This window comes from Mobula birostris, chromosome 32, assembly GCF_030028105.1.
Source record: "Mobula birostris isolate sMobBir1 chromosome 32, sMobBir1.hap1, whole genome shotgun sequence".
Taxonomy (NCBI): domain Eukaryota; kingdom Metazoa; phylum Chordata; class Chondrichthyes; order Myliobatiformes; family Myliobatidae; genus Mobula; species Mobula birostris.
Window position 1 is genome coordinate 4654780 of NC_092401.1, and position 12711 is coordinate 4667490.

Here is a 12711-nt window from a genome sequence, read left to right on the forward strand (position 1 = left end):
GTATTCCTGGAACCTTTTGTTCTTTCACACTCCTCAGTGCCCTACCATTCACTGTGCTGCATTTACAGGACGTTATTCCCAGGAATGTAGGGGATGGAGGGATCACCTAATCCCATAGAGGGATCAGGAGTGGAGAAAGTGAGTGGTTTCAAGTTCCTGGGTGTCAAGATCTCTGAGGATCTAACCAGGTCCCAACATATCGATGCAGTTATAAAGAAGACAAGACAGCAACTATACTTCATTAGGAGTTTGAAGATATTTGGTACGTCAACAAATACACTCAAAAACTTCTATAGATGTACGGTGGAGAGCATTCTGACAGGCTGCATCACTGTAAGGTATGGTGTGGGGGAGGCTACTGCACAGGACCGGAAGAAGCCGCAGAGGGTTGTGAATTCAGTCGGCTCTATCTTGGGTACTAGCCTACAAAGTACCCGGGACATCTTCAAGGAGTGGTGTCTCAGAAAGGCAGCATCCGTTATTAAGGACCTCCAGCACCCAGGGCATGCCCTTTTCTCGTGTTGCCTAAATGGACATTGAACCCTTGGACACTACCTCACTTTTTTAATATATAGTATTTCTGGTTTTTGCACAGTTTTTAATCTATTCAATATACATATATGGTAATTGATTGATTTATTTATTATTATTATTATTATTATTTTATTTTGTGTTTTTTTCTTCTATGTTATGTATTGCATTGAACGGCTGCTGCTAAGTTAACAAATTTCACGTCACGTGCCAGTGATAACGAAACTGATTCTGATAGAGGTATATAAGATCATGAGGAGCAGATTCAGGGTGAAAGTACAGAGTCTTTTAGTCCCTGGGACGGGGTGCTAAAAACACGAGGGTACTGATATAAGATCAGAGCAGGAGATTTAAAAGGAATATCAGGGCATATTCTTCACAAGGAGGGTGGTGCATATTTGAAATGAGCTGCCCCTCATTTGATGGCATTTTTGTTTTGCAATGTTGGTTAGAATATATTGAGATGGAAATGTGTATTGCTCATTGTCCATTTCTTCCTAAGCACAGGGGTTGTACTTTTTGATCAGAAATAAGCTATCGAGGTGGGCAGAGTAGCAAAAATTAAAAACCATCTAGAGAAATACAGGGATAGGAAAGGTTTAGAGGGCTGTGGGCCAATTAGGGGCAGGTGGGACTAGATGGCTGGACAACACCATCAGTGTGGATCAGTTATGGATCAATTCCAACATCCAAATCACTGACACAAACCGTAAAAAGATTTGGTCCCAACACAGACCCCTGTGGAACACCACTAGTCACTGGCAGCCAACCAGAAAAGGCTCCCTTTATTCCCATTCTTTTCTGCCTGCCAATCAGCCACTGCTTTATCCATACTAGAATCTTTCCTGTAAACCATGGGCTCGTATCTTGTTAAGCAGCCTCATATGTGGCACCTTGTCAAAGGTTTTCTGAAAATCTAAATACACGACATCTACACATTCTGCTTTGACTATCCTGCTTGTTATTTCTTCAAAGGATTCCAACAGATTTGTCAGGCAAGATTTTCCCTTGAGGAAAATATGCTGACTACAGCCTATATTTTCAAATGTCTCCAGGTACCCTGAGACCTCCTCCTTAATAATTGACTCCAACATCTTCCCGACCACTGAAGTCAGACTAACTGGTCTATAGTTTCTATTCTTCTGCCTCTCTTCCTTCTTGAAGAGTGGAGTTATATTTGCAATTTTCCAGTAGTCTTGAACCATTCCAGAATCTAGTGATTCTTGAAAGATCATTATTAAAGCCTCCACGACCTCTTCAACCATCCCTTTCAGAATCCAGGGGAATACACCATCTGATCCAGGTGACTTATCTACCTTCAGACCTTTCAGTTTCCCAAGAACCTTCTCTCTAGTTATGATAGCTTAACACACTTCATGACCCCTGACACTTGGAACTTCCACCATATTGCTAGTGTCCTCCACAGTGAAGACTGATGCAAAATATTTATTCAGTTCGTCCGCCATTTCCTTGTCCCCCATTACTACCTCTCCAGCATCGTTTTCCAGCAGTCCAATATCCATTCTCACCTCTACACTTCATGTATCTGAAGAAACTTTTAGTATCCTCTTTCATATTATTGGCTAGCTTACTTTTGTATTCCATCTATACCTTCTTAATGACGTTTTTAGTTGCCTTCTGTTGGCTTTTAAAAGCTTCCCAATCCTCTGACTTCGCACTAATTTTTACTCTATTATATGCCTTCTCTTTGGCTTTTATGTTGGCTTTGACTTCTCTTGTTAGAGACAGTTATGTCACCTTTCCTTTGGAATATTTCTTCATTTTGGGGATGTATATATCCTGAGCCTTCTGAATTGCTTCCAGAAATTCTAGCTATTACTGCTCTTCCGACATCCCTGCCAGTGTTCTTTCCCAATCAATTCCAGCCAACTTCTCTCTCATGGCTCTGTAAGCCCCTTCACTCCACTATAATACTGATACATCTGACTTTAGCTTCTCCTTTTGAAAATTCAGGGTGAATTTGATCATGTTATGATCATTTACCCCTAAGGATTCTTTTACCTTAAGCTCTCTAATCATTACACAACACCCAATCCAGAATAGCTGATCCTCTAGTGGGCACAAACTCAAGCGTTCTAAAAAGCCATCTTGTGGGCACTCTAGAAATTGCCCCTCCTGAAATCCAGCATCAACCTGATTTTCCTAATCTACCTACATATTGAAGTCCCTCATAACTATTGTAGCATTGCCCCTTTGGCATGCATTTTTATTTCCCATTGTAATTTGTTGGCCTTTTCTCCTTGGAGTGACAGAGGATGAGAGGTGACCTGATAGAGGTGTATAAGATGATGAGAGGCATTGATTGTGTAGATAGTTAGAGCTTTTTCCCAGGGCTGAAATGGCTAGCACGAGAGTGCACAGTTTTAAGGTGCTTGGAAGTAGGTACAGAGGAGCTATCAGGGGTAAGTTTTTTATGCAGGGAGTGGTGAGTGCGTGGAATGGGCTGCCGGCAACTATGGTGGAGGTAGATACAATAGGGTCTTTTAAGAGGCTCCTGGACAGGTACATGGAGCTTGGAAAAATAGAGGTCTATGGGTAACCCTAGGTAATTTCTAAAGTAAGTACATGTTCGACACAGCATTATGGGCCAAAGGACCTGTATTGTGCTGTAGTTTTCTATGTTTCTATGCCTATGATTATTAATGTTTGGTAGTAGTTTGTTGCTGTTTGTGGGAGCTCAAATTGCCAACTGGATTTCCTTCACCACAAATTTCAGAAACAATTTGAGGGGTACAATGTGCATTGAGGTGTCCTGAAAGTGGCGTGAAATGTGGTTTGGATTTCAAACATTTCTTTAATATAATACAGCAGATCATTTGCTTTGTGCACAGCACAGCATTGCCATTGGTTGAGTTGTGCACAGCCCAGAGGTGCCATTGGTTGAGTTGTGCACAGCCCAGAGGTGCCATTGGTTGAGTTGTGCACAGCCCAGAGGTGCCATTGGTTGAGTTGTGCACAGCCCAACATTGTCATTGGTTGAGTTGTGCACAGCCCAGAGGTGCCATTGGTTGAGTTGTGCACAGCCCAGAGTGGACACTGGTTGAGTTGTGCACAGCCCAACATGGCCATTGGTTGAGTTGCTGATATGAGGCTACCTTAGCTGGGAGGTCCATTGGAATCAACCTCAAAATTCCTGGCTTCAGCCTTGCTTCTGATCAGCCTGCACTGGGTGAGCACAGGGTGCTCCCGATGCTGGAATGGTCTGTGGACACTCAATAAATATGGACTTTGCCAAAGCTGTTAGCCCATGCTAGGTGGCAGTAGAATGAAGAACAAACTTCCCCACAATACGGATGAGGAGAAGGAGAAAGACACATAAAAGAGAAAAAATTATGAAAGAAGACACAGTGGTGCAGCAGGCAGAGCCAGAGACCCCCATTCAATCCTGATTTCAGGTACTGTCTATATGGTGTTTGCCCATTCTCTCTATGACTGTGTGGCTTTCCTCTAGGTGATCTGGTTTTCTCCCACATTCAAAGACCTGTGGGTTGGTGGGTGAATTGGTACCATGAATTGCCCCAAGTGTGTGGGTGAATAGCAGAATCCTGGGGTTGGGGGTGGAGGAGGGAAATAACAGATCAATATAGGATTAGTGCAATAGGTAGTCGATGGTTAACTTGAAGATAATGGGCCAAATGGCTTGTTTCATGCTGTATCTCTCTATGACTCTTTATGATTTCTCTATGGTGTAATAATAACAGGGTTGTCGTGGTGGGAAATTTTAATTTCCCAAATATTGATTGGCATCTCCCTAGAGCAAGGGGTTTAGATGGGGTGAAGTTTGTTAGGTGTATTCAGGAAGGTTTCTTGACATTATATGTAGATAAGCCTACAAGAGGAGAGGCTGTTCTTGATCTGGTATTGGCAAATGAACCTGGTCAGGTGACAGGTCTCTCAGTGGGAGAGCATTTTGGAGATAGTGATCACAATTCTATCTCCTTTACCATTACATTGGAGAGGGATAGGAACAGACAAGTTAGGAAAGCGTTTAATTGGAGTAAGGGGAAATATGAGGCTATCAGGCAGGAACTTCGAAGCATAAATTGGAACAGATGTTCTCAGGGAAATGTACGGCAGATATGTGGCAAATGTTCAGGGGATATTTGCAAGGGGTTCTGCGCAGGTATATTCCAATGAGACAGGGAAAGGATGGTAGGTTACAGGAACCATGGTGCACAAAGTCTGTTGTAAATCTAGTCAAGAAGAAAAGAAAAGCTTATGACAGGTTCAAAGAACTAGGTAATGATAGGGAGCTAGAAAGGCTAGCAGGAAGGAGCTTAAGAATGAAATTAGGAGAGCCAGAAGGGGCCATGAGAAGGCCTTGGTAGGTAGGATTATGGAAAACCCCAAGGCGTTCTACAAGTATGTGAAGAGCAAGAGGAGAATAGAATCAATCAAGTGTGACAGTGGAAAAGTGTGTATGGAACCAGAGGAGATAGCAAAGGTACTTAAAAAAAGGATCACTCCCTACTTTGTACGTAGTTTTCTTCTTTTGATTGTTCTATCTTTCCTCTCCTTTCCATAAGTGTATAACTCAGATCAATATTATATGGAGATTTGTGACAAATATGATATATTTGATATATATGTACGATATCTGAAATACATCTTATGGAAATGTTTGCTTGATGATGAAATTCAATGAAAAATAAATTACAAAAAAAAAGGAAGAGGATGTGCTGGAGCTTTTGGAAAGCATCAAGTTGGATAAGTCACCAGGACCAGACAAGACGTACCCCAGGCTACTGTGGGAGGCAAGGGAGGAGATTACTGAGCCTCTGGCGATGATCCTTGCATCATCAATGGGGACGGGAGAGGTTCCGGAGGATTCAAGAAAGGGAGTAGAGATAGCCCAGGAAATTATAGACCAGCGAGTCTTACTTCAGTTGATAGAAAAGATCCTGAGAGGCAGGATTTATGAACATTTGGAGAGGCATAATATGATTAGGAATAGTCAGCATGGCTTTGTTAAATGCAGGTCGTGCCTTGCAAGATTGATTGAATTTTTTGAGGATGTGACAAAACACATTGATGAAGGAAGAGTAGTAGATGTAGTGTATATGGATTTCAGCAAGGCAATTGATAAGGTGCCCCATGCAAGGCTTATTGAGAAAGTAAGGAAGCATGGGTTCCAAAGGGACATTGCTTTGTGGATCCAGAATTGGCTTGCCCACAGAAGGCAAAGAGTGGTTGTAAATGGGTCATATGCTGCACGGAGGTCAGTGACCAATATTGTGCCTTACGGATCTGATCAGGGACCCCTTCTGTTCGTGACTTTTATAAATGACGTGGATGAGGAAGTGGAAGGATGGGTTAGCAAATTTGCTGATGACACAAAGGTTGGAGGTGTTGTGGATAGTGTGGAGGGCTGTCAGAGGTTACAGCAGGACATTGATAGGATGCAAAACTTGGCTGAGAAGTGGCAGGTGGTGTTCAACCCAGATAAGTGTGAGGTGGTTCATTTTAGTAGGTCAAATATGATGGCAGAATATAGTATTAATGGTAAGGCTCTTGGCAGTGTGGAGGATCAGAGGGATCTTGGGGTCCGAGTCCATAGGACACTCAAAGCTGCTACGCAGGTTGACTGTGTGGTTAAGAAGGCATACGGTGCATTGGCCTTCATTCATCGTGGGATTGAATTTAGGAGCCAAGAGGTAATGTTGCAGCTGTATAGGACACTGGTCAGACCCCACTTGGAGTACTGTGCTCAGTTCCGGTCACCTCACTACAGGAAGGACGTGGAAACCAGAGAAAGGGTGCACAGGAGATTTACAAGGATGTTGCCTGGATTGGGGAGCATGTCTTATGAGAATGAACTCGGCCTTTCTCCTTGGAGCGACGGAGGATGAGAGGTGACTTGATAGAGGTGTATAAGATGATGAGAGGTATTGATCGTGTGGATAGTCAGAGACTTTTTCCCAGGGCTGAAATGGCTAACACGAGAGGGCACAGTTTTAACGTGCTTGGAAGTAGGTACAGAGGAGATGTCAAGGGTAAGTTTTTTACGCAGAGAGTGGTGAGTGCGTGGGATGGGCTGCCGGCGACGGTGGTGGAGGCGGATATGATAGGGTCTTTTAAGAGACTCCTGGATAGGTACAAGGAGCTTGGAAAAATAGAGGGCTATGGGTAACCCTAGGTAATTTCTGAAGTGAGTACATGTTCGGCACAGCATTGTGGAGCGAAGGGGCTGTATTGTGCTGTGGGTTTTCTATGTTTCTATGACTCTATTGGAAAATACACAAAAACAAATGAGATGGAGAATAAGTAAGTTGTCAGCAGAGAAGAAATGCTTAAAATGGACCCCTCGTGATGTATTGATTTTTTTCCTATAAGTTCTATGGCAAGTATCTCACACCAGCAAGACAGTATGGTCCATTATTTTCTGAAATAAGGGGTTTTTTTTCAATTCATTGAAACACTGGATTATGATGTAGTGTGATCGAGTCGAGTATGATGTTCTCTCCTAAAGGGCTGTCTATTGGTGGCTGTAAAGGCCAATTCAAGATCCAAATATTCTGCTACAGTGTGGGCGAGAGTAAGTGGTGGCTGTGGTTAGTGGTTGGGTCTTTTGGTTGCTCAATCTCTCCTTTCACAGGTACCACTGTTCTCTATGGCAGAGTGGGGGGTCACTTTCTTGTAGCACAGCTCCCCCTTGAACAGATTTCCTCCAGGTATATCTATTGAGTACAATACCTTCCCAGTTTTTATATGTAATGTTGAATATTGTATCTTCAGGCTGATCTATGATGAAACGTTCCTAAAACACTCCACTAAACATTTTTCTCTAGGCACTCAGTTGCTATACAACAACCCTCACGTCTATGATCACATGGTGCCACCCTCCTTTGCTGAAGATCTACCAGACCTGCAGAGTGCAGCAAGTGGCAAGCACAAGAAAAGCCCTCCCTGGGAGCGAAAGATTGTCCTTTCATCAGCAGCGGGGAAACAATTCATCAGCTTTGCAAAGTACAAGTACTTCGGAGCAGGTAGAGTAATCAATCAATCATCACTTGTGGCTGTCATCCCACCACATCTTTGCTGAGGTTCACAAGAATGATCCTGGGCATGAATGAGTTAACATATGAGAAGCGTTTGGTGACTCTGAGCCTGTACTCACTGGAGTTCAGAAGAAAGAGGGGTGATCTAATTGAAATTTATTGAATACTGAAAGCTCTAGATAGAGAGGACATGGAGAGGATGTTTCAATTAATAGGTGAGTCTAGGACCAGAAGGCACAACCTCAGAATACAAGGACATCCTTTTAGAACAGACATGAGGAGTAATTTCTTTAGCCAGAGGTTGTAAATCTATGGAATTCATTGTCACAGACAACTGTGGCAGCCAAGTCATTCGGTATATTTAAATCAGAGGTTCTTGATTCGTAAGGATGTCAAAGATTACAAGGAAAAGGCAGAAGAATGATTGAATGGTGGAGATTTGATTAGATTATTAGATTAAATTAAATTAGAAGACCTGATGAGGCAAATGTCTTATGGTCCAATATTTTGACCAATACATGGTAACACTTTATAGATGATGAATTCAGATCCCACCACACTAGACAGGATTTGTAATTTGATTTGTAATTTTTTGTTTTGGGAACTAGGAGTCACTAGCAAGCTCAGTGTTTATAGCCAGCCCAAATTACCCTTAAGAAGGGGGCATTGAACTGTTTTCTTGGATTGATGTAACTTTTCTGGTGAAAGTACTCCTACAGAGCTGTTAGGGAGTTTGTTCCAGGGACAAGGACAGGGAAGGACTGGTAATATAGATGGTGTGGAACATAGACATGGAGGAGACCTGTGGGGGGGGGGGGGAACATTCCCATGTGCCTGAATCCTTCTTGGAATTGGAGTCCATGGGTGCTTCCTTATGGTCCTTAAGGAAGGTAAACCTGGTATCTTATTTGTGACTATAGAATTACAACAATGTGATTGATTGATCTCTGAAAAAAAACACTGATCATGTCAATGACGTCTACATTTCGAAAATGGGTATCGAGAATAGCTCTAATTAGAATATAGGACAGTATCCTTGCATGGTCCCACCCTCTCCCGTGTTATCCTCTTGCTCTTGATGTATGTACAGAATGCCTTGGGATTCACCTAAATCAAACTTGCCAAAGACTTTTCATGGCCCTTCCTGGCTTTCTTAATACCCTTCTTTAGTTCTCTCCTGGATCCTTTATGAATATATGGGGAAGATTTTGACATCAAATATTTTACTTCTTTCCCCTCCCACCCCCTCCCTTTTCACATTAAGATATAAACCTATTATTAGGTAATGAAATGTAATCTTATATGTAACTATATCTACATATAAATATATAATTCACAGCTACTCAATCCAACCACTTTAATCTTATCCCACTCTTGCTCTTTGTAGCCAATTATCATAAACAATTTTGCTTATGTATTTTGCTGTCTTCACCTTATTCTTCCATGCCATTTCCCACATTACATCAATTATTTGTCAAAAGTTCGTAATTGACCATAGAAAGGTTTAGAACTTATTGAAAGGAAGGTGAAAGACTCCATAAAAACGCAGGTCCTTTTGTTTCCCAGCCTTTCCCTGTGTTGTGAATTCTACACCCTAGATATTTCCCTGCATTCCCCTTTGGAATTGTCCATTGTTGTTGTTGGTTAAGCCCATCACCCCTACTGGGATATAAGCTACTGACAGCAGCTCAACGGTGTTCTCTGTCCTGGGCCAGTCTTTCAGGTTGTCCTCACATGTGGCCCATCTTCAACAATCCTTCCTCCCTGAGGGGTGAGGTCTTGAGCTTCAGCTGATGTTTCTGTACCTGCTGGATTTTTACGGGACGAGGTTGCTATCCTCATTCCCAAAGCTCTTCCTTTCGTAGCCGGGCTTTGGGACTGTCCATAGTGGAGATCAGCTGCTTGAACATTAACTCTGAAATCCCTTCCCTCAACTTATCTTTCTCTCTACATTTCTTTCTTCTTGACCAATTTTCTAGCATATTCCTTAATATATCGCCACGTGTTATTTGCTGACTTTCCTGTGAATGTAACTCTGCTTGCTTTATAGCTTAACTAGTTCCAGCAAACTAAAACCTTCCTGGGGTAATGCACAGAAATTTAAGGAAGTGAAACTCCAATAGTCTGACAAACACGATAGTCTGTAAATGCTGGAACATGGAGCAACAAACTAACTGCTGGAGGAACTCAGCATGTCAGGCAGCATCTGTGGGGTGGGGATATATTTGATGTTTCAGGCTGGAGGTTGATGCATTGGCTCAGAATTCAATCAGAAACATTAACAATTCCCTCCAATACCACACACTCCCTGCCCCACACAGATATTACCAGACTTATCGAACAGCAGATCACACTCTGACCTCATTCTTTTCCCATTCCTTATGTCTGCAGATTTGTATTCTGGCTGGGTGGCCAGTGACCTCCAGAGTGACCTGCTAGCCCAGACGTGGCTGAATTCTCGGCATGCTCTTGCCTCCAACTGCACGGCGGAGTACGCGGTGTACAACGTGGAGAGAATTAAATTCCCCTCCGGCATCAATTTTTCCACCCATGTGGATCACTCGAAGTGGTGTGTGACAACACCAGAAGGAGGTAGAAAGTGGACCTGCATCGGGGACATCAACCGAGACCAGGCCCAGGAGGAAAGGGGAGGTGGAACCGTCTGCAACGATGATCCAGTTGTCTGGGATGCCTTCTCGAACCTTGTTACAGCCTGCCAGTTCTGCGAGTGTACGTGCAGTGGGAAGGTCAAAACCAGGGATTGAATGGTAGTGTGTGGGTCAACGTTCAACCATCAGCAACCCCCTTTCTGCTTTTGTGTCAGTGTGTAACAAGCTGTGAGGACTTTAGCACCCACAGAGACAACCCTGACCCCTGCCAGCATATTGGGATCCTGATCTGCAAAAGCTTCAGATCAGATCCAGTCTTAACCAGAATGGACGGCAAGAACAAGATTTTCACTCAGATCTCAAAGGAGTTACTGAGGTCCTCAGCGAGTTGGAGATGGAGTCTGCCACAGTGTCTTGGTCAATACTTTATCTCCAATAACACCACCAAAACTAGATTAGATACTCATAATCACATTACAGATTTTGGGAGCTTGCTGTGAGCTGATTGTTTGGTGTGTCTTACACTGCAACCATCTACAGTGGTACAGATTTGGTACAGATTTCTGTACCCATTGGTACAGATTTCCCTGATGTAAAAGAATGTGAAGTGTAAGTCTTTCCTTTTCACTGCCTTTCATTTCCCACTGATGGGTCCTACCTCTCTGGTCCAAACAAAATTGGGCTTCAGTTCAGGCGTAAAGACTGTGTGAAAAAGATCGCAGAGCTCCACGTCACTGCTGAATTCTTGCTCGTCGTATTTGTTTTCTCCAGGGACCGCGTGGGTAGAGATGTCCCGAAGCATAACAATGTGAAGACCAGAGGCCTTGAATTTCAGTCCATGTCTTCGAACCCTGAAACCCCTTTCCCAAGGAGCAGGTTTAAACTGTCAAACTGTTCACAGGCATCATATTTAGTTCTGAGTTCACCTTCCAATCAAGTATTTGCATTACGTCTACAATCTCCTCACTCTGCTCCTGCCTCAACTTACCTTTGTTGCAGCTTCCCTACCCTTTACATTTCTGCTAGACCCGACCATTCCAATATACTCCTGGCTATTTGTCCTTGTTCTGCTCTCCGTAAACCTTGAGTCCAGCCAGAAAACTGGCACCAGTGTCCTAACTAGCACTGAGTTCTCTTCATCAGTCTCCTTCGTGCTTGTTCACCTGCACTGGCTAACTGTTAAACTTCACCCTAATTTTAACTATTCTTCCTTTATTTGCATGGTTTCATTCTTCTTCTCTGAGCCTACAAGCCTTGAGTTCTTCAACTCTGTTCCCCTTCTCATTTCTGAATCGGACTGATCCAACAGCACTTTCTTAGACCAGAAGTCTGAAATTCTTCTCTCTGAACCCGTCTTTAAGACAATCCTTAGAATCCACTTCTTCATCTAAGCTTCTGATCATCTGCTCTCAGAATTCATGTCACATTTTGTTTGATCATGCTTTTGTAAAAGGCCATGGGTAGTTCTCCCAATGGTAACGGTGTTATTTGTTAATTATGTGCCATGTCGTGTGACATAGGCGATCATTGCCTTTCCACAACCAGGATTCTTCTTGGCAAATTTTTCTGTGGTTTGCCATTGCCGTCTTCTGGGAAGTGTCTTTACATGACTGGTGACCCCCAGCAATTATCAATACTCTTCAGAGATTGTCTGCCTGACGTCAGTGGTCGCATAACCAGGACTTGCAATATACACCAGCGGCTCGTACGACCATCCACAACCTGCTCCCATGGCCTCATGTGACCCTGGCTGGGGTGGGGGGGGGAGGCTATGCAGGTACTAAACCTTGCCCACAGGTGATCTGCAGGCTAGCAGAAGGAAGGAGCACTTTACACCTCCTTTGGTAGGGCTGCATCTCCACCCTGCCACCCAAAAGGTATTATACCAGTGTTGTTTATGCTTAGTTGCACTGCTGCCTGCATCAGTAAAGCCATCAGAACATTAAAGTGAGTTGTAACAAGTTAACAAAGATAGGCCAGCACTTTCCTACAACAAAAACTGTGCAGCAAGCTAACACCGACTGTAACTCACCCCCTTGCCCCCCCTCTTGTAGCGTAACTCACCCTTTGCTGCGTTGGTCGGTAGCTCCCAATTAAACTGTTCACTGTAGCAGGTCTTCGTTTCCAGTGGGGCTGCTGGAAGTTTTCACACCCTGTACTGCTGCTGTAGATTGCTGCCCTTGGTGTTCCTGACTACAGTCTTTGTAGCTTTGAATATCCTTGTCTGAGTTATCACTAAATTATAACTATGTAACACAATAAATTCTTGTCTTTTAACCCAAGACTTGCCTTGTTGAATGATTTTTGGTCTGGTTTTACTCCCCGCTTAAACTCAATTAAGGCTTGAAGCAATGATGTGTATGGGTGCCATTTCAAAAACAAAGTCTTGAGAGGGTGCAGCATTACAGCAGAGAAAGAGCCCATTGTGATTCTCCCAACTAGACATCAGGATTATAGAGTCACAGCACAGAAGGGCCCCTTCAGGCCATCAAGTCTGCACTGGCCATCAAACACCCATGGTAATCCCGTTTCATTTGTTATTGATTGAGATA

General features: G+C 43.3%; 1 protein-coding gene across 1 annotated transcript in view; it reads left to right on the forward strand.

Annotated features, from left to right (window-relative positions):
• The window catches only part of LOC140191155 (deoxyribonuclease-2-alpha-like), a 35136-nt gene extending 22701 nt beyond the window's left edge, over positions 1-12435 (forward strand). The window contains exons 6-7 of the mRNA XM_072248283.1: positions 7341-7538; positions 9942-12435. Coding sequence (XP_072104384.1) covers positions 7341-7538; positions 9942-10315 — 572 coding nt within the window. The 3' untranslated portion in view covers positions 10316-12435. The remainder of the gene's footprint in view (positions 1-7340; positions 7539-9941) is intronic.
• The last annotated feature ends 276 nt before the right edge of the window (positions 12436-12711 follow it).